Source organism: Ylistrum balloti, unplaced genomic scaffold, assembly GCF_031769215.1.
Source record: "Ylistrum balloti isolate Yb309-2 unplaced genomic scaffold, AGI_CSIRO_Ybal_v1 Utg371392, whole genome shotgun sequence".
Classification (NCBI taxonomy): Eukaryota; Metazoa; Mollusca; class Bivalvia; order Pectinida; family Pectinidae; genus Ylistrum; species Ylistrum balloti.
The window spans coordinates 360,912-382,736 of NW_026782733.1; the positions used below are offsets into that span (position 1 = coordinate 360,912).

Sequence of the window (21,825 nt, forward strand, 5' to 3'; positions counted from 1 at the left end):
TTGACTACCCCAAATGTATGATTCACTGTTTCATTACGCATATATCCCTCATCTAGTCATATGCATGTATAATTCACCAGGGATATATGTAACTAGTCGGTTAAGCAGAACCGAAATAAAAAAGACTTGTGAAGGACATGCATATCTTAATACCACTTGATCCAAGCTATCACAACAGAGATATATATTTTTTCTTTCGTTATTCTTTTTCGACTGATGTCCTGGAATTGTTATTGGATGTTTTGATATTGGTGGTATAAATGTAGGTTTCTAAGCTTTCTTAACCTACGGAGTACCTCTTGTTGATGATCATCAACGCTAAATACATCATTTTACACTCCCGTTTATTCTTAACGTAAAACAACCTGGTTGTTTGGTCCTATACCCCGCTACTTATAGCGTGCAACACTCGAGGCAATGATCATTTATTTAATGTCGTAGCTTCATTGCCACTTCACATGTAGATCATTGTGATTTAAAACTCCAACCTAGAGCCCGGGATAGCAATTTATCTTTATTAATGGTAAAATTGAATCGTTACATATTCACTATAAACGGTATTATATGTCGATTTTACTGTCGCTCCACCTATATGCCTATAGTTTATGCACGTACATTGCGTGATAGCTAGTTTCTATCATCGAATTTATAACATCACTCGAAAAATCGCCTCGTTATCCCTGTTGAGCGCAAATATCTGGAGACTTTCGATTATCTTCCAACGAGTTGGATAAGATTTTCAGACAAGTTATACTTATTTAGTCATGCTGAATTGATACCATGAATGTTTAAAAGTTGTGTCCTGAGTTAGCGTGTCTATAGAAAATATTTTCCTCTGCTGTTTACATTGGATTTTATGCAGCAGTTTTGGTGGATTGGATGATGCGCAATTGAATGTTTGAGACCGAGTCTTCACGATAAGACCTGATGGATCACTTGTTGTACTGTGTGTTCTGTCTTTCTGAGGCCTTATGTTACCGGTAGAGGGGAGAAGATATGAGTGATTGTCATTACCTGTTATTGAAAACATTAAACAGTTGACATTCTGTAGATTCTTAAAACTATTCAACAGATGTATCTAAGCTAACAGAAAAAAGTACTTTTATGATGTCATGTATTCAACATAGCTTACATGTTTTGTTGGTTTAGCGTTTTGAGTACTGCATCATCTTACGTCATATGGAAACTTGTGTTAAGATCAGAGATGTGTGGTATATTAAGATAAGAGATGTGTGGCATGTTAAAATCAGAGATGTGTGGCATGTTAAGATCAGAGATGTGTGGCATGTTATGAACTGAGATGTGTGATATGTTAAGACAAGAACAGTGTGCTATATTAAGATCAGAGTTGTGTAGTACATTAAGATCAGAGTTGTGAGGTGTATTAAGATCAGAGATGTGTGGAATATCAAGATCAGAGATGTGTGGTATATTAAAATCAGCGATGTGAGGTAGATTGAGATAAGAAATGTGTTATATATTAAAATCAGAGATGTGAGGTATATTAAGATCAGAGATGTGTGGTATATTCAGACCAGAGTTGTGTGGTACATTAAGATCAGAGATGTGTGATATACTAAGATCAGAGTTGTGTGGTGCATTAAGATAAGATATGTGATATATTAAAATCATAGACGTGAGGTATATCAAGATCAGAGATGCGTGGTATATTCAGACCAGAGTTGTGTGGTACATTAAGATCAGAGATGTGTGGTATATTAAAATCAGAGTTGTGTAATATATTAAGATGTGAGGTAGATTGAGATCAGAAATGTGTGCTATGTTACGATCAGAGTTGTGTGGTGCATTAAGATAAGAGATGTGGTATATTAAGATCAGAGTTGTGTGGTGCATTAAGATAAGAGATGTGGTATATTAAGATCAGAGTTGTGTGGTGCATTAAGATAAGAGATGTGGTATATTAAGATCAGAGTTGTGTGGTGCATTAAGATAAGAGATGTGGTATATTAAGATCAGAGTTGTGTGATTGAGCATTCCTTCACGGGATTAATTGTGTTAAACATGAAACTACAAAACGAACGCTACATGATTCTGTACGGTCGTGAATGTGTCTATGGACAAGACGCTTCGCCCCAATTGCTCTTAATGGCAAGCGACGGTGCTCCAATGGAATGAACAATGGGGGGAATACCAGCTAGTGTAAGGATATCCTTCCTGTTTATGGGGTGATAAAACCAATAAACAAACACAACCATTGATTGCGAGAACATGAATAATTTTACCACTGACGACAATATAGTACAACTTAACTTAAATGTCATAACTTCAGCACAAGGCAAAATGGTTACGTTGTCATTCCACGTGAGTTTCAATCAAACAATCGCTTGAAGTTGTAATAATTTAGAGAAGGAGAAATCTTTAAAAAAACCAATCTCAGTTATTACCAAAACAACACTAAAAGCAAAAATAAGGCATTTGTAAATGAAACGACTGGTTGAAAGGAAGGACGGTAGAGATATAAATCAACGAGAAACGTTTGATGTTTTGGAATAAAATTAGACATCAATATCGATACGAAGAGAGTATCAGGAAACCAGGCAATGCTATATCAAAACAAAGATATATCGATTGTGTATACTTTAGTCAACTTATTCACATCGTCGGTTTTTTATCACTTAGTTGAAATAATTTACAGAGCTACACGAAAGAGTAGTGCATACATGGTTTGTAATAGGAAACAAAGGGAACTGCTCACTTCTCTAAAATACAAAACTACAACGAGAATTGAGAGAAACCAACATTTAATGGAGTTTCCGATGCTGATGTTTTCTGGTTTTAGATTGATCTGGTCTTGTCTATGTATAACTAGGGAGCATGTTGAAATGCGTTGTAGATACTCTTCTTATAGGACATTTTTCCTGCAATCGATATCCTGTATCTGGTGGTGCTGGATAATGATACTCTAGCTTAAATCATACAAGGTTTTAAACATCAATAATACCATACATATAGATAAACAGCGTCTCTAATATGTCACATTTGATATAAGAAACCATTACCTTTCCAAGGCCAAATCTGCCACGTCTGAGGTTTATCTGTGTATACCTTGTTAACTATGTGTTATCAATTTTTCATATTACTTGGACAGCTTGACGTCTAGCAAAGAGTTAACAACCGTCTGAACGTCTTATTCTAAAGGCTGCTATTACATGCGTACTTCAAAATGTTGATTGATGAATGGATGTTTAGGGATAAAAATCTGTCAATAACGTTATGGCATAGCTATTTAAAAAAGACAATGCTTAGATCAAGTTTAATCGGTCAAATTAGTTACAAATACATATAGAGGACGGTTAAAACGGTTTGCTTATCTCATTCCTTACACCACAAAGTTACATCTTATCACAGCGGAATCGTTTAGCCAAAGTGAGATTGTCTAGTACATGTCTGACACGTAATTGAAATTGATGACAATTCAAACCACTTACAACTTAAAACCGAAACGTGTACGTTGTTTCAAGATTCGTATGATATGGCATTGTGTCAGTACAGTAAAATTTTCTATCTTGTACCAGCCGAATGACATCTTTGAAGAATCAGTTATATGATAACTTCACAAAAAGGTGAAATATAGTCTATAATCCCTCTATAAATTTCCGCGTATCAAGATAACTATTTTACTTATATATGTGTAGTTTATCGATTACAAAAGCGCCAGCTGGTTTGATGGCATGTCGTCATCAATGCTTTCTATGACAGAACCCGGATCTAAATATACGAAGGAAAACTAATAAAAAAAAAAACCGATACGAACTAGAACAAAGACTATGTTCCTTATTCACATTTCAAATGCGTCTGATATCAAACAACTACACTGTCGGAATAGAAAAGATATTTGTCAACAGGTTCTAACTTTGTTGACTCGGGAACTAGTGATTGATAGATAGTTGTAGACACATGTAAATACAATTCTGTTTCGTTTATTGCCTCCCTTTAAAAGTTGAATTTCCTCCCTCATCAGACAGGAAGTCTGAGTCGCCTCAGGGACCTTGTTATTGCAGGAAATCGGTGTACTAGGAGATAGCAGTACGATGTTTTAAATGTATGGGCGGTATGTAGTTGAGTTTAAGCTACAAAAAGAAGATTTTAAAAAGTAGAAAAATACACTTGTGTTAGGGAGAGACCTAGGTAGCTTACGCTTGTAGCCCAGCGTTTAGAGATAGAAAATTCTAAGTATGGAGATGGAGTTAGAAAAAGTTAAAATGTTGGATATATTAATGAATATTAAAGTTTAATAACATGACATTTACGTTGAATATAATCTTCATATCAAAAATGAAAATATGATACAACAAAAACACCAGCCAGGGCAAAAGTTTAACTGTATTATATCAAATAGATGGGCTGCATCAATAGTTTTTGATAAACTACTTACGGAAAGGACTGTGTCTTCGCGTCTGATATCCGCATTTAACCTTAGTAAGGTAATTCTTATATGTACGTCTCATTTCCTAGTACATTTTTCTATAAAGAAAACTCGTGTTTTTCCCGTGTAATGCCAATTTGTGGGTTTAAGTTTCGACAAGAACGAATAAATACCTAATAGCTTATATCTTTTTGAGGAACGAAACATTAAAAAGTTGGTTATTTCACCGATTTTATGAGTTCATGAACACAGAAATAACATATCAGCGACTTGTAGGCACTACATGCAATATATAAAATGATGAGATTGTACGTAACATTTATCTGTCTGGCTCATTTCATGGTGAAACGATATAACTGTATTTACAGTTCGTTCAACCACCTTAAGCAAAACTTGTACAACCAATAGATACATGTATATTGTGTTGTTGAAGACGGAAACGCCTCAGGTAGAATGTACTGTTCGCTGCGCATAAATGTAAAACGTCTGCAACCTGTATATTTCATTAAAAAAAGTTATTTATCAGAGCATACAGCTTTTCTTCATTTGCACGCGATATGTTATGTAACGATATAGTGCGAAACAAAACATTCCAGAAATGTCAAAATGGTAATAAAATAGACTTACTTATTTTTAGTATTAGACAACAACCTTATTATTATTTATAATCAAGCGACGACATACAATGTTATTTGGATATTCGAAATGTCCTCAAGAAACGTCTTTATTCTACTACATGTTCTCTCACATCATTTTAATGCATAGATATGTTTAAACTGTCCTTGTTTTCACATTGCCATGATAATATCATCAATACCTTCACCGTCATCAATCTACCAATTATTAGGAATTGTCGTGATTTCACACTATATATAATGTTTATCTTTGCATATGTGTATTTTAGTGTACAGATTTGTATATATAACAATAAATTACATATTGATGTGACAATGTGAACTGAAAAATCCACTTAAGGACAAACGTAACCTTACCTGTCATTGCTAATATAGATAATGTATATGTTAGAGTTATTTCCCTTAGCAAGTGTTGATACAATAGCGCATTTTTTGGACCATTTCCATAGTAACGTTGTACGATCAAATGAGACTTTAACGGGATAGTATAGAAACGTTAATGCTTCAAAACAAAAAACTAAAAAAAACATTAGGATATATTCTTTGGGAATAGGACAATCACAGCAAATATGCATATCCCGGACTTGGATTGAAGGCACAAGCAAGATTTAATACAGGAGCCAAATTATAAACTGCGAATAATCCAAGCAGGCAACCTATCCGGCCACATTACAATGCGAATCAGTCGTCCCTCTTCTTAAATACTGAATAGGAAGTAGAAGTAGCGACTATGACCTTTTATAAGTTCCATGTATCATCCACTAAACAAACCCAAGACAAACATGAACATAGTGTGCACAATGTAAATGTACTGCAGCCTCTAAAAATGCACACACTATCACTACAAGCACACAGTTCTCACAAAGATCGTCCTTAAAATTACCAAAGCTTTAAATATTATGAAACCAAATCAAACAGAGAGTCTTGTGTAAAGTCTTAAATGCCTTTCAACACAGAAAAGATTATGAAATCGAAAAACCCGTAAAAAGCATATTTTCTCTTCATTTCTATTTGAATAAGAATTGTGAGAAAAGGATCATCAATTCTTTTCGATACCAGAAGTATGGCGTTCACAGCAAAACCTCGCTTTAATGTGAAATATGACGCCATTTCTATGGCTAGATTATCTCATATTGATTGGAAACCCATTTCAGATTCTAATCACTGCTTATTTCTTTTAAAACAAGGATCCATTAAGACAGGGTGTTCCACTGATTTTATGGTGTATACGAGTATTCATTTCCTTGTAGGATCTTAACATCTTAAACTTTATTTACGTAAAGAAAGTAATATAATTATCTCATTGTATTCCAGTCAATTTTTCTTATATCTTTAAACTTATTAGGAAAGTTTAAACACTAACACAGAAAACAACACTGAAAACGTTACAATGCGAGTTAAATAGACAAGTCACATCGAACGTTAACATTGACAGAAGCTAATGTTACGCTTTCCAAATAACATTGTTGATATTCTCATGAAACGAAAAGAATTTGTTTCCTGTCTACTTTTAAGATTTATGGTGGAAAATAAATAATTTGTGACAATATCAGAAAAAGCAGACCATCAAAATAAAATAAAACGAGTCTCCAATTTCATATTCCGTGGAAGGAATGAGTCACAAAAATGCTGGAAACCGAGGTCAATATCTGCCCGTGTAGACACATTTGTCCACGGTATTAGCCACCCACGGATAGAACTTTCTGTCATTCTATCCGTTTGCATGTAGGATCATTGATTAATTTTTATTTATTCGAAGTTTCATCCAGGCTTACAATAACTGGAGTCGTATTCCATGTCGATATTTTTTTCTAGAATACAAATTGTCAATTTTGAAGTGCTTGATGAAAGATGATGTTGCCGTGCTTATATACTAGGAACTGGCAACCATACTTTGGTTGATTTTTAGACGATTACGGCAAACACAATCTTAAATATGCTTCCATATCGAAAACGTGCAGCGGTAAAAGTCGGTTTCTGTAATCAGTATTTTTATTACAAAACACAATTTAGAGAAATGTCGGTTGACAAGGAATATGGAAAAGTGACCTGGTCCTCATTATGTTTCCATTATACTGCGAATTTTTATGTTATGAAATTTGACGATTTTTGTTGCCGATTAATATACATATAAATAAGTGATGGTCGCATTCTTTCTTAATTCCACCAATTCCTTTCTTTGGAATGTAACATTTAAAACAAGAAACAAGAAAATTAAAAGTGAAAGACGATATCTCGGAGATACATTGTCTTCTTGACATTTCCTTGTATGGTTTTAAGGGGCCTCCATATTAATAACCCTTATGCTCATATTTGTCTCTGTAATGTATTCTGCAGTTAGACAATCTTATATTGATACTGTTATCCCTGCTAACAGGGATACATATAATATCGTTAAACAGCGTTGTACAAATGTGCTTGCCTGTGTAATTTTATCCAAACACTATCAATATGTGTACCCATTGCTTTACAATGGATTCAACCTTTTACATAACGGATTCAGCGTCAGATTACTTACCTGTAAAGTATAGACGTACGCATATATGTCTTCTCTCTGTGTGTATATAAGCTGATTATTCCAACCTAACCGTCACTTCCACTAAAGTAAATGATCCTTATTAGAGAGACTAAATATGTTTCAGTCAATTTGTCAGAATGTTTACTTGTTAATAGAAGGAAATTTATGTTAACAACGCACAAATATCTACGTGTAGATACGGCATTGTTAGCTGAAAAATACCATAGAGATATCATTTCAAACAACAATTGAAAATTATTGTATATGTTACGCTTTCAAAACACAAAGATAAAAGGAGGGGAAAATATTTAAGATGAAGATGAACGTTGTTTAGATTATAAATGTGATAGCTCACGATAAAATTTTAAAAAGCTGTCAAATTTAGGTTAGAATAAAAATGTGGGGGCTTACGCATCATCTTAAGTAACAGCTAGGAGTTGATTGGTTCATAAAAAAGCTCTTCACACCTTAGCAATTGGTCGTAGTATTTGCGGATTACTTTAAAGAAACTATAACGATTTACATTTATTATACCAACAGCTGTTTTCAATCAAATTGTACAACACTGCACACCACCACCACCCTCCTCTCTCTCTCTCTCTCTCTCTCTCTCTCTCTCTCTCTCTCTCTCTCTCTCTCTCTCTCTCTCTCTCTCTCTCTCTCTCTCTCTCTCTCTCTCAATATATTCATGCTGTTTGTGTTGTAGATAGACGAATTCCTAATAATATACTGATTGTGTGTTTCTATCCAGAGCAGATTTTCACCCTGTAATTATTACAGACTGCCGCTAACTGAGACCTTTATAACCACCAAATTAGGCAAAGAAATTCTACAAAAATACCCCTATTGTCTACGGATTGTATTAGGTATGGTCCACACATGAACACAATAAACCTTTTGTAATAAATGTAAAATGCGTGTTAATAGTCGGCAGACAGATAGATAGGTATATAATACAATAACGTCTTCATCGTATGAGTACAAATTTGATTATGATAACATCTTGCATATGTAACAAAAACAATGTCTATTTGCTGTATGTTATATGTAATAAGCGTTTAAGGAAATGTTTATATTGGATTCATTCGGTGGGTGTCTTCGATGAAGACGCAAATATATTTCGGCTGCTTCCAAGGATATGTCGTTGTCTACAATTGTTTGCCCGAGATACTGGTACATTTAGCTGACAGCTGGCATTGATTTTGTTAAAGTGAATACTTTTTTCAATTCAATGTTAATAAAATCTTATTTGAACTTATATCAAATCCGTTTTAAATTACCGGTAATTTATATTTTATGACCATTGAAAGATTAACCTTCGGCTGAGTAGATCGTATGAAGTATCAGCAGACAGCGCTATGCTAAAAAGCATTGTGCGACAGCGTATCGAAGTTACTGATGAAAGTATGTAATGCAAACGAACATACACAAGTAACGTACGTAAAAAATATTACATATAAAAGTGATTTTCAAACAGCCGTTAAAAATGCGTTTTATATGAAAATGCCTCTTTCCATTTTTCATCCAAATTAGGGTAATGTGTCTATTTTTATTTAGAAAATTACTCATCTCTTATTACATGTAAGGTTAGGATGAAACTTTTATAAACACTGTATTTGTGCACTTCGACCCCCGCCCCCCAATGGCCCCATCCCGAAACACCATGCATGTATATTTGATAAGATAAATACTTTTACTATAATTAGTATATATTAATGGTCCTCAGACAAGATCATGTGATATGTTTATATGCTGCTTAAACTTTATTGCTCATAAAAACTAATGTAAAAGTCATTTTGGATTTTAAAGAAAATTCCATTTCCTATACACCATTAAAATATCCATAAAACATATTTTCGAACGCGAAAAGATACTTAATTTAAGCGCTAATGTTATATTTTGGTTTCTGGCAGCCATAACCTCTTTGTTAACTCGCCACTGACGTTAGGAGCTAATGGACGCCATGATTTCTTCAAGATAGCATTGTGTCACTGAAGAATTCGTTCTGTTGAAGTGCGACTTGTATTATACATTAGCGACGACCATGGACGTCCTAATGACCGAAAACCTAATCGATAAGTTTTCTGTTATAATACATAACATCTAAACGGACATTATCAACATGGTCGATTTAAACAAAAGAGGAGAAAATAAAAAAGAACTAAGAATATGTCCACAGCTAGAAGTCTGGTGGGATCCTCAGTGATGGAAACATGGATACACAATTATGGTTATGCTTAAATGTATAATAAATGTTATAGCAGCTGTTAACAATTCTATCTATGTTATTATTATCTTTGTACGTATAAATGTCCCCGTTATGTTGACTGATGTTATTTTTAACACAACTTTGACTTTTCTCTAAGTGTTCACATTGGATATGTAATAACGATGTGTGAAAGGATTACATTATCAAACATTGTGTATGTGTGTCATAGTTATGTTGCTGCGCAAAAGTCAAACTTTACAGTAAATGTTTGTTCAAGAAATGACAAAAAAAAAATACCTACATTTCAGCAGAATCTTTATTGTATCTCAAATATGATAAACGTATGAAAATATATGTAGAAAAGAAAAATTCACTCGGAAGTTCATGAAACAGTACAGGGGAAATAAGACAAGATGTTCTGAGACATATTTATACCAAACAGTTATTGCGATGTACATTCAAATACTTACAGTCGATGTCTTTTATTAGTCACTTAGTTTAAGACAAGGATACTGCAGATTTGGTTTCTTTAGGTCTCAGAAAGATAGATAGATACCCCTGTACCTAATACAAAGGCAACCGGTCCCAATTTATGAAAGCTAGATGTATCTGCAGCATTACAATGTATATTGTCTACCAGTCGCCATCTCATGATTCCTGACAACATGTTAAAGTATCAGAAACATAACAGATTATTGTGTTGGCTTTTTCTTTAACCAGAGTTTGTTTTCACACTCTGGATTTTAAATCTACATTAATGCTGGTAAAGCTATTATTTTTGAGAATGTCACTTTTGAACAGTTATCTGTGTATTGTTATTTCATGGAAGTGACAGAAAATACAAAAATGTATACGTGTTGTTCAGCACAGCGTTTATCATTAAATACATTCTTGCGAATTTATCGTTCTTTGCTTTTGATTCCTGTTTGATTTTATTAAGAAATCTGCAGTGCTGATACTGCAGTAGTTTTGGATCAATACTGATGTCCTAGTGTTTCCTTGTGTGTTGATTGACACGTCGGTATATTCTGTTTCCTTATCTGATGATAGATATTTCATTTACATAATGTCTTTCAATATCCAGAATAGGTTCATCGACAGGTTGTAATGCCCACTTTCCGATATGATGTCATTCTGTTTTCTTAATTTCATCATTCTGTAAATGGTTACATTTGGAAAGATATATTGAAAAGATAGAGCAATGCGAATCAGCTGGGAGTGATAAGAACGATTCATAACATAGATTTATGTGCTTCTGTCAACCATGGTCGCGTTCGATGAAATATATTATTTCTTGTTTTGCAATACTGACAGACCAATAAGATTATTTGGCACTTCCCTGATTGATTCCGACTGTCTGTACCAAATAGAAGTATCCATGTTTTGTATGAAACCTCAATAACCCTAGCCATCCTACCTTTTATTATGTACATTTTGTCTTGCTTCATACCTATTTACAGTTTTCAATTATAACTTGTCTACAAGTTGACGTATTAGTTTCCAATAGGTCAAGACTTCATGGCTGACCTTATCACAAAGCATTGCTATGGTATACGTCGATAGCTTCGGAACTAACACAGGATCAAAGTTTGGACAGAATGTTTTCAGTTCGTATTAAAGATCTCAGCACAGAGTCTGATATCTCTGCCAAACCACAGTTTGAATATTGTGTTGCTCATTTCGGTTAATCTGTTTTATTTTTCATTAGATTGTTTGCGTTTTGTTGATTTCTGTGCGTTGAATTTAATTTGGAGTAATATGTAGTTATTGGACGTTACCAGGAAAGAAGTTATTGAGTTATTGAACTTGATTTTATGTTTGTTTTGATATTATGTTCGATTGATTGTGTTTATTTAATATCATCTTATCGAAGAGCGCCATATTGTGTTTGAAACGATTGATTTCGTTGACGTGTCGGATGGGTGCATTTCTTTATACTGGATGTAATGCATCGTTTCGATTTGTTTGGATCGATGTCAGAATATAATCATCGGGTATAAGAACAATACGTATTTGTATCACATTTTCTAATTCTTTGTTCAACGATTACTTAGTGGCCAGATATTATTATATCATTATTTTTAGTTAATCAATTAAATTTGAATTACATTAATTTTGTTTAAATGTTCTGTAAAATATTAGTTTTGAGGGCTTCACGAAAATATACCACATTAATACATGAAACATTGTTGCAAGCGTCCATAGCAACTAATCAAGGATTTTGTTACAAATTGAAGGAGAATATCAGCATTGTTAAAACATACAACAAAGAAATTCAAAAAGGCCTATTAGCAACCTCTTCGCTTTGCTCATAATCTTGATATATACATCATTATGACTACATTCATTTGTGACGATATATCACAAAGGTGTACATTGATGTTAAAATCATGCTTGCTAGGTAATGAAACAGCTACATGCATACTTCACGTTCTTAGTGTAACATCAAACTTTAAAATGTGACCGTAGGGTTAGCCTTGATAAGGGCGTTGCCTGATGAGAAACAAAATCTCGTTTGAAATATCACGTAAACTGGACGTTTTCCCTTTCCCCCCTCCCGAAGTGTACAAACATACAGGTACCAGTCGTTGATTGATCTTGTAGATTATTTCTCGCCTTCAGTTTAACGCTGAAGAATGTCTATATTTCGAACATGTAATCAATTTAAAGGTTGTTAAAAAAAGTCTTGATGTAAACATTTACGGTGTCAAGGATGAGCATTTCCTCATAGAGACTGTCTCAAATGAAAGGTTAAATGAGTCTTGGATGAGTAATACGCTGACGAAATATTACAGGGGTAAGACTATCTAAATTACTGCTATACTGGATTTGAATTAACCCGTTTTTCTTCTTTAGAAAGGAACCAGCACATAACATTCATCCCCAGGATGTCTCGGAACTTTTGACTATGCAGATGTAAGATTAAATGCACATTTTTACCGAAGACTGTTTCACATATGAGTTGACAACAGTTAACAAACACTTGTAACTCTTTCTGTTATGTTCCTAACATAAATCAAGCTATATAATAATAATAAACGTTATTTATTTTACAACAATTGCGAAGCAAGTTTTTCCAACTTATACCAATCACTCTTGTTGGCTCGGATGGAAGCAAGCGCGCTAAGGGTTTTTGTGTGTGAGGAATCCGGAGTACCCGGGGAAAACCCACGTGGTTGGGCAGGTGATCCCCATACCTTTTCACATCCATTCCGGGTATTGAACCCCGGATGGCTAGGTGAAAGCGAGATTGTTGCCACAGCACCACCCGACCACCAATCAAGCTATTTGTGTTACACGTGAGCTGTTAAAAAAACAAATAGTGATGACGCCCATACTTCACGCTTATCTCATTTTAAGCTTTTCATGAGAAAAAAAAATAAAAAATAAGTATTGTGTATTTTCTTTTTGAGGTGTCTGTAAGTTGTTTACTATTGTTTATGGCAATTACTTTGAATGCGCACATTCAGCATGAGAACAAATTATACAAATTTAGCAGGGGCTTTGGCCAACATAAGCAAGTTTCCATTATGTAATTCACTTCATAGGAAGAAGAAAAAAAATATATAAAAAAATAATAACAATGATCTTATGTAATTAGCTATATAATGAAAGGGTTTCTTCGCTTTTTGAACATTTCTAACGCCGCTGTGTCGTCGGCTCACCCACCTTAGTAGAACTCGCTGGAGCATTATGAATATGCAATTTCAACTCACCTAGATGGCAGACAGATTAGATAGCAAAACTAAACTGTGCATATTCATTTCCGTTTCTTCCTAATAAAACGGGAACGTCTTCAAGTAAACTCACTGACGTAGATATGGATATCCAATATCTCATAACATGATAACTAGAAAAGTCTGACATTACGTTATAGCGAAATCTAATGACTGTTCATGTCGATCCTACCGCCGTAGTGATTAATTTTATGGCTCGTTATTTCTTTGGTTCAGAATTGTACCTATTTTGCTGAGTGCTGAACATGATATTGATATCCCAAACTGCAATAAAACATTGCCATGTGCTATAATCTAGGATTGTAAAACCTTCGAATTCACATCTTTACGGTCATCATTTAGATCGTGTTACTTGTGCACATGTCTCGACATTATCATTAAATGCAATCACTGCATTTTTTATCAATGAAATCTAATTAATAACAGTTGTAATGATTTCAAACCGGTATCAACACATATGAGAAATACACAAACTTCCTGTTTTAGGTTCAGTAAAATATGTAATAAAATCATAATTTTTACAATTAGTTTCGCGCATGTGTGTTCATATACATGGAAGTCGGATAATACAATTTAACTTCTTTAGTTTAAAATGCTTTCGCGATGGAGGACATGTGATAAGTTCGTGTAAGATAAAATTTCATAAAGAAATATACTTTTGCGGAAATCAGGTACATTTACAGAACAGTGTATTAAGTACATCGCAAATTGAGCTACTGAAAAATCATTTATATCTGTAGAGGATGTTCGTTGATTTCGTGGGTAAACTAAATCCACCAATTGATATGTCTGTTTGATGCTCGTTAGTTTGTTTGTTGGTCCCGTTGTTATATACCCTGTTTCTCATTTACTAATGTGCCACTGCTCTCTTGGATTGAATTAAAGTTAGATGGTGGGTGCCGTCGATGAAGCTGATAACGCTTGTCCTCAAGCTAAGCCTTGTACTTTCAGGATTTTCGTGTAAATCTATGTTTTGATACTATTTTGCACTAGTTTCATTGTATATGAGTTTGGAGTATGATTGCTTTGACATGTTGGTATTTTCTTCTTGTTTTTTGGATTATGATTATGTTCATATGTTGGTATTTTCTCGTTGTTTTTATTTACCACATTCATGTTCTACTTTTTTGTAGACAATAAACACCCTAAATTAACACGGGGGTATTTATTGTAATTTTAAATGTCTCACCACGGCAGTAAGTGCTTCTGTTGATTCTCGTATGCTCTCCATCACCTATTTATGCCTATAGTTTGGATGACGTATTTGTTTAACCTACCCTCCCACTCCACGATAGTGTCGCACAAATGTGCACAAATTCTATATTATGTGTGGTTGTAAGGATGATTTTTTTCATGATATTTTGGTGCGTTGTTAGGTCATAACTACCATTTTGAACATTCTCTGTATTAAATCGTGAAGGAATTAAAGCAATTTTTCATTATACAATATACATTTTTCTTACCTATGTTTCTTGTAAGCATCAGATATGTTTTACACAATATTATTAATGTTTTGAAAGACACTAACAAACAATATTTGCAGATGTGTCATGAGATTAACAGAATCAATATGTTTTGGTCTATGTAATGTGTCATTACAACTACCTTTATTTGTAGGTAACAAGAAAGAAGAGAAACTAGCCAAGGCTGCTGAAATTGCACAAACAGGTTTGAAAATAAAACTATTTACACATTAACGAAAGATTATTGATTTTACAATTTCTCTTTATAGTTCGTTCATAATAGCGATTCGTCATACCTTTATATCATGAACGTATATACTACTCGAGATACCTGCTAAACAAAATCACAGGAGAGAAAAGAGCTGCATTAGCGTTTTGCAAATCGTGCTTATCTGTCTGTTGGTATGTCAGTAAACATACCTACAGTTGTGTGTAGCTGGCTGTCATGATAAACAAACAAACGTTCTATATCAACCCATATAACCCATTATAACCAATATATAAAATATTGGAAGGAGAGATTGCTCTATGCGGAAAAAGAGCTTATTTTGTCTATCAATCGGTCTCCATGACCTACATATAAACCGTATTCAAAAATACTCAAAACACAATTATTCTTCACCATCACATGAGAATGTGTTACAGTCACTATCTATAATATTTTTATCAACTGATACAGAACACACACATCCTCCCCACACTTACAAATGCCTATTTTTTGTAAATACATTTTCAGCCATACTTACTTACAACGTCAAACTCCTTTCGTGAAGGCATACTTCCGGTCACGATAAAACTACAAAACAGTTAATTTTCAACCTGTAAAATGTTTCCTTATATTTAGTTAGTTTTTGGTGATTGTTAGTCATTTTTCAAAGGACAGCTTGCACATTGGTAACTTTTGTTAAAAAGAGATAATATACATGTAAATAATAAACCGAGAGTATCTGTTTACAGTAACAAACTTCAACACTCATTAGTTAACTTACTAACTCAGGTGTCTAGAATTACATATCTGGAAAGTTTTGTTCACTTTTTATAGTAATCATTAATTTCTTTTACATAATTTCCTGTTTCGTTTATGTGTGGTTGTTCATATGTCGACATCAGAGGTTTGATAATAATGGATCAAACGTCCCTAGCCTCCCCTATAAAAGGGAATATGTATCAAATGCGTCTGGTTTACAATGACGAAAGCCAGAAATCGCAACAGAATCTCTGATACTGTCAATATAGTTGATAAACCGTTCGCAAAATGATAGAGGATGCCATGATGAATCAGGATATTCTTATTCAATTCACAAGGGAGATCGTATTTACATTTTATCCTTTTTAATTAGCTATCTCCATTATCATGCCATCATATCATAGAAAACCAGACACAGCAGTAGATAAAATGTTTAGCACGGTGGCGCTGCATAGTGTTAAAATCATTGTAGGCATACTGGATATCAGCAACGTACATCCTACACACGATGACATGCTTAGAAAACTTGAATTCCCATTCAATGACATTCCTTAGTGCATAATTTTTCAAATAGTAATAGACAATGACATTCCATGGTTAACAGGAAGTTGTAGGAAATGGCAAGCCTCGGTAAACAGGACGTCCTGTCTATCAAACTTGATTCGTATATCATTTTAGTTATGCGTCCGCCAAATGGTTTATAAAACGCTTCGATGACAGGCAGTCGTTTCTGTAGATTATGCGAGAGCAATGGCAATGGACCTTACACATGTATTCCTATCATTCTCGTTAGCCATTTTTCAAACGCTATCAAAATACTCGCGAAAGCACGTGTTTTTTTTTCACTTTGGAAAATAGAATAGCTCGAGTGATAGAAATACCATATACATCAACAATGAGTTTGTGACACGTGTTTCTATCCCACAACAAAGCTGTTTCATCCATTCGGTATCCTCGGGTGTTTGGTTTACGTTATCAGTCCGGTCGTGTTGACATGACCTGTAGTAAAATGTCACTAATTAATATGTAAATTCGGATTACGATAATCAACTAACGGGTTTATTATCAACAAAGCAATAAATTATAAGAAATTCCCTTTGAAAATTAAACCCTTAAAATCATTATTGAAAATCATCAAACATATTCGAATTTTAGTGTTGATACCCATCCCCAGTGAAATGAGTACTATAAGAACGAAACAGCGATATGATGCTTTCTACGCATTGTATGTATCTAATTCAAAACGTGTATGAAATCGGCAGATGTTTCTTGAACACAATTTCGGTTTTTTAGCATTGATCTCGACCATTTCAAATCTCCTCGATCATTTCCTATATCAAGGCCCTAAAAATCTATCTGTACTAGCCTCAGGACAAAGCACGTGAATAACACGATTACTTCATTATTTGGCATTACCGTAACTATGAAATTTCAGGACAATTTCACTTGTACAGTATCAAACAATCTTTTTAAAGAGTATCCATGTAACATTCTTGTAGTTATATTTCACTATTGCATTATTGATCATGAATGAACTTAAGAATTTTAACAAAAAATGTTTGATATTACTTTATAAACTTAACAACTATGTTTCTTTTGCCGTTTTCAGACATTCATCCAAGATGAACGAATCCATTACAACAGCGATACCTGACAATTCGTCTCTCCCTTTCTATAACGGTTCACTGGATTATTATGACTATGACCTGACATCAGATGACGAGAACTTTCTACATTTGATAAAGATAGTTGTATCGATTGTTTTCAGCCTCATTGTCATTATCGGTTTTGTTGGAAACTTACTAGTTATCATCGTCGTAGTCTCAAATAAAAAAATGCAAAACACGACCAATATCTTGATAGTGAGCCTGGCCGTCGCTGACTTATCATTTATAATTTTCTGTGTGCCTTTCACAGCCACGTTGTATACAATGTCTCGTTGGCCTTTTGGAGACGTCTGGTGTAAAATCGTCCAATATCTAACTTACGTGTGTGCGTATGCTAGCGTGTACACCCTCGTGCTGATGTCGCTTGACAGATATCTGGCCGTCGTTCATCCAATTACATCCATGCGCATCCGCAACAGTCGCAATACCTACATGATGGTCTACCTAACATGGATTATAATGCTTGGCGGCAACATACCGGTCATCTTCGAATTTTCTCATAAAGAAGTTCCTAACAGCAACAGGTCTATCTGTGTGGATATCGATTTCTTCAAAAGTGATTACCTCGCTTCGCAACCATTTTATGGATGTTTCTTTGCTTTTGGTTACGTCATACCACTGACACTTACCTGCATTCTGTATGGTTTCATGATAAAACGGCTTCTTTACGGCGTAGTACCTGGCGGAAGCCAACGGCCTGACAGCATGAGGACGAAAAAACGTGTTACCAGAATGGTGGTGATAGTTGTCGTTATCTTCGCTATTTGTTGGCTCCCGATTCAGATAATATTTGTTATGATTAGTTTTGGAATGATTGGAATGGACTCTAAATTTTTGATCGGAACAATGATAGCATCGAATTGTCTGGCTTACATGAACAGCTGCGTCAACCCAGTTTTGTATGCTTTCCTGTCCGAAAACTTTCGTAGAAGTTTTAGAAGATTGTTGTGTTGTGCAAGCGACCCTCTCAGTAAGTTTGAATATGAACGGACCAATGTACGTGGAATTGAAAAGGAGTCAAAAGAAACACTCCTCAACAACACCAGTAAAACAACTGTTCCAAACGACTCAAAGGATAAGAATAGTAACTCTGAAAACGCTATTCCTCTTCAGACTTTAAATAAGCTTTAGCTAAATGAAGACTTATTATCAGTTATTATATTGATAGAGACAAATGAAAATAAGTACTTAATTAAATGCATATATGATAATTTGGCTAGACACCGATATCTATAGGATTTGTTAATCTATTCAGATCATAATATTGCTGCATTTTTAAAAAGAACACTTTTTCTCAACAAAACAGTTATTTCCCCATAAAGCCCCGACGATTAACGATAATGAAATTATGTCGAATTGAAAAATATAAATCATATGTCTGTAGCTAAATTCGTCAGTCTATACATAAAATCATAATGATGGAGTTGATTGTCAGTTGTGTAAAATTGCGTACGATTTGCAGTTATACGTATGTTTTGTATATAACTTTGATCTTGTAAAAGAGCGTACGACATATTCAAGACATCGGTTCTACGTCTTATACATATAATGTTTGTATGTATATTATCATAATTCACTGGCCATTACAAAGACATTTTGCTCAATGGGAGAAACTAAACATTATCGTAGCTGCTTGCATAGGAATTTTTTATGAAGACCATCACGAAGGAGATTAGAAATAGTTCTTAAACCTTCTTCTGAGAACGAGCGTAGTGTAGTGATACTTTGGAATACTAAGCTGAGTAGAAATATAGTAAACAAATGTATAGGACAAACATGAAAACATGCGTTATTGGTCATTTTGGAAGTATATTACTGTTTCTCATGTTAGATTTATCTCTATCATCGAAATTTCAACGAATCAGGTTCTGTCATAAAGTAACACGAGTTTGATTGTTCACTGGTTACGATCTCTACATGATGTGAAATATTGTTTCATTGTTTTGTGTAAACATTTACGCTATAATATGATCGTATTTCAAAACAAATTCATATTATCATTATTGCATTCATTATATAAATGAGATACGTATACGTTTCAACAAATTTCAATATCATTGATATGAATTTTGTTATTCATGCTAAAACAACCCACGGGGAATGATGTCATAATATTTATGACATAATTACCTTGCTATCACTTTATGATTTTACATAAATATTGTTCCACTACAAGACTTAGTTGCAAGGTTGTTTTGTTCGTTTTCCAAGTAAAGTGATCATACTTCTTGAATCGATTCATTCCCATCCCATTAGTTTATGATCAATAACATAATGTACAAACTCAATCAGGTTTAAATGAATATAGATCATAACTATTCATAGTAACACTGTCACACAGCATAACTTGTGAAATAAAAAAGACCAGTTATTAGCCGGTTTAAAATTCGACGTTCTGAATAGGTTTTGTAACAATATGTTGCTAACTAAAGATGATACGGCCCCAATATGGTACGTATCATATGTTTTTCTCTGACGTAGGATCTGGACAGTATCACGGGGTCCAGAGCACAGGAGTCGAGAGAACGGAAATGACGTCAGAAATGTGAAGACTTCAAAAGATCAGCCATCTTCTAAATTGCAAGCTAAGGTTTCTATATTTCATATCGATATTGTCAACTCCTTTGCTTTTAGATTTAGATTCAGAAATGTCTTTCGGCTATGGGCTCTATAATACAATTAATATTTTAAAATTGAAACTTTATTGATCTTTCATTTTTGAGTTATCAAAAGTCAACGAAAACGTACGATTTTGTCATCTTGTGTAAAGTATTTACGAAACAACCTTCGAAACAGTTTTGCGATTTATCGTTTTAATGGTCATAGTAACATCAATATATCTTTACACGAAATGTACCCATTCGCCCATACCAATGAAGCATTATAGGAAGCCGAACGGCATAGAGGTTAAAGGTATCAATCGCCGTTTTGTAGTTTTCATTGTTTAGATAGAATTGTCCTCAAAGTTTTTTGTGAATCCTTCTACTAATGTAATTACATTTATTTTGAATTCGTGTTTGCACTAATTAGAATCACATTTTTCTTAAAGGTCAAATTCCACCACAGAACAATATCGAATAAATGAGAAAATGAGTTTTATGTATAGCTGTATAGCTCAAGAAATGGAATTGACTCAGTTTATACATTAAATTTTAGTTCCGTACGTGGCTTTACACCACATCTTTATAACATATATTTTACAGCAATCAGTATACGATCTTATTATCCTGCTCGTTAATGTGATTCGCGTACCGTACGGTTTCTTTTGTTTTGTTAGATCTCTTCGGCGGTCTAGCCTGCAGAAAACTAGTATAATAATTCTGTATAGTTAATATCTTACATTACATTTTCTTGATCACAAAAGTCAATTCATCAGCCAGGCATCAAAATGTGTTCTTCTTTTTCTTCCTTTTTCCTTTTATTTCTTCTCTTTTTTCATCAAAAAGACATCTTTTCAATATTTCCATTTTTTAAAAACTAATTGACAGATTATTTTATTCATTGAAATATTTGTACTATAGTTTAATGGAGTGGATGTTTGTTTATGTTGTTAACCGTTAAAGTGGAATTTTTTGCGCGTTAAATTTTTAATTGTATTTCTTCTAAATATTATTACTTATTTTTAAATCTTTACTTAAGCATAATTCATAATTATTCCAATGCGGAAAAATCTGCAATGCAAAAAATTCTACTTTTACCAGTTTGTCATGATTCCAAATGAATTTTCGTTCCCGACCCACGTCAAAATTGATATTGTTAGCGAACCCTGATTGGAATTTTTTTCTTCATTTCAAAATAAGAAATACTCCAAAGTGACCATATCAGATTCTTTAATTATTTGATATCATATCGATATCATCATGTTCATTATAAAAATTAATACGTGTTCAGGTTCATTTTCCCATTCTGTTGTACACGATCTTGGGGTGTTTTGTTTAAACGCTTCAAACGTGTATTTCTCCTTTTAATAAACTTAACATAGTTTGCAGCATGTGAAGTTATGAAATGTATTTAAATGCAATCCTGTCGGAATTTGATTTCAACATTCAATGCCACTATTTGTCATCATTTGCATGAGAAGTTTACCAGATAACCATTATTATCCCAGACAAAAATTTGGTCAGTACGTGACTTGTTCAGTGAATGAGAAAGTAGTAACATAGATGTTTAATGATATTTTAGTGTAATTACATCATTATTATATATAAAACCATATATGTGTATTAATCCATTGCTTTTATT

General features: G+C 33.9%; 1 protein-coding gene and 1 long non-coding RNA gene across 2 annotated transcripts in view; one reads left to right on the top strand and one right to left on the bottom strand.

Moving 5' to 3' along the window:
- The window catches only part of LOC132562314 (uncharacterized), a 491,282-nt gene that overhangs the window by 37,428 nt on the left and 432,029 nt on the right, over nt 1-21,825 (bottom strand). The window lies entirely within an intron of this gene.
- LOC132562317 (allatostatin-A receptor-like) lies at nt 17,539-18,714 on the top strand. The gene has a single exon (XM_060227056.1). The coding sequence runs from the start codon at nt 17,539-17,541 to the stop codon at nt 18,712-18,714; it is 1,176 nt and encodes a 391-aa protein (XP_060083039.1).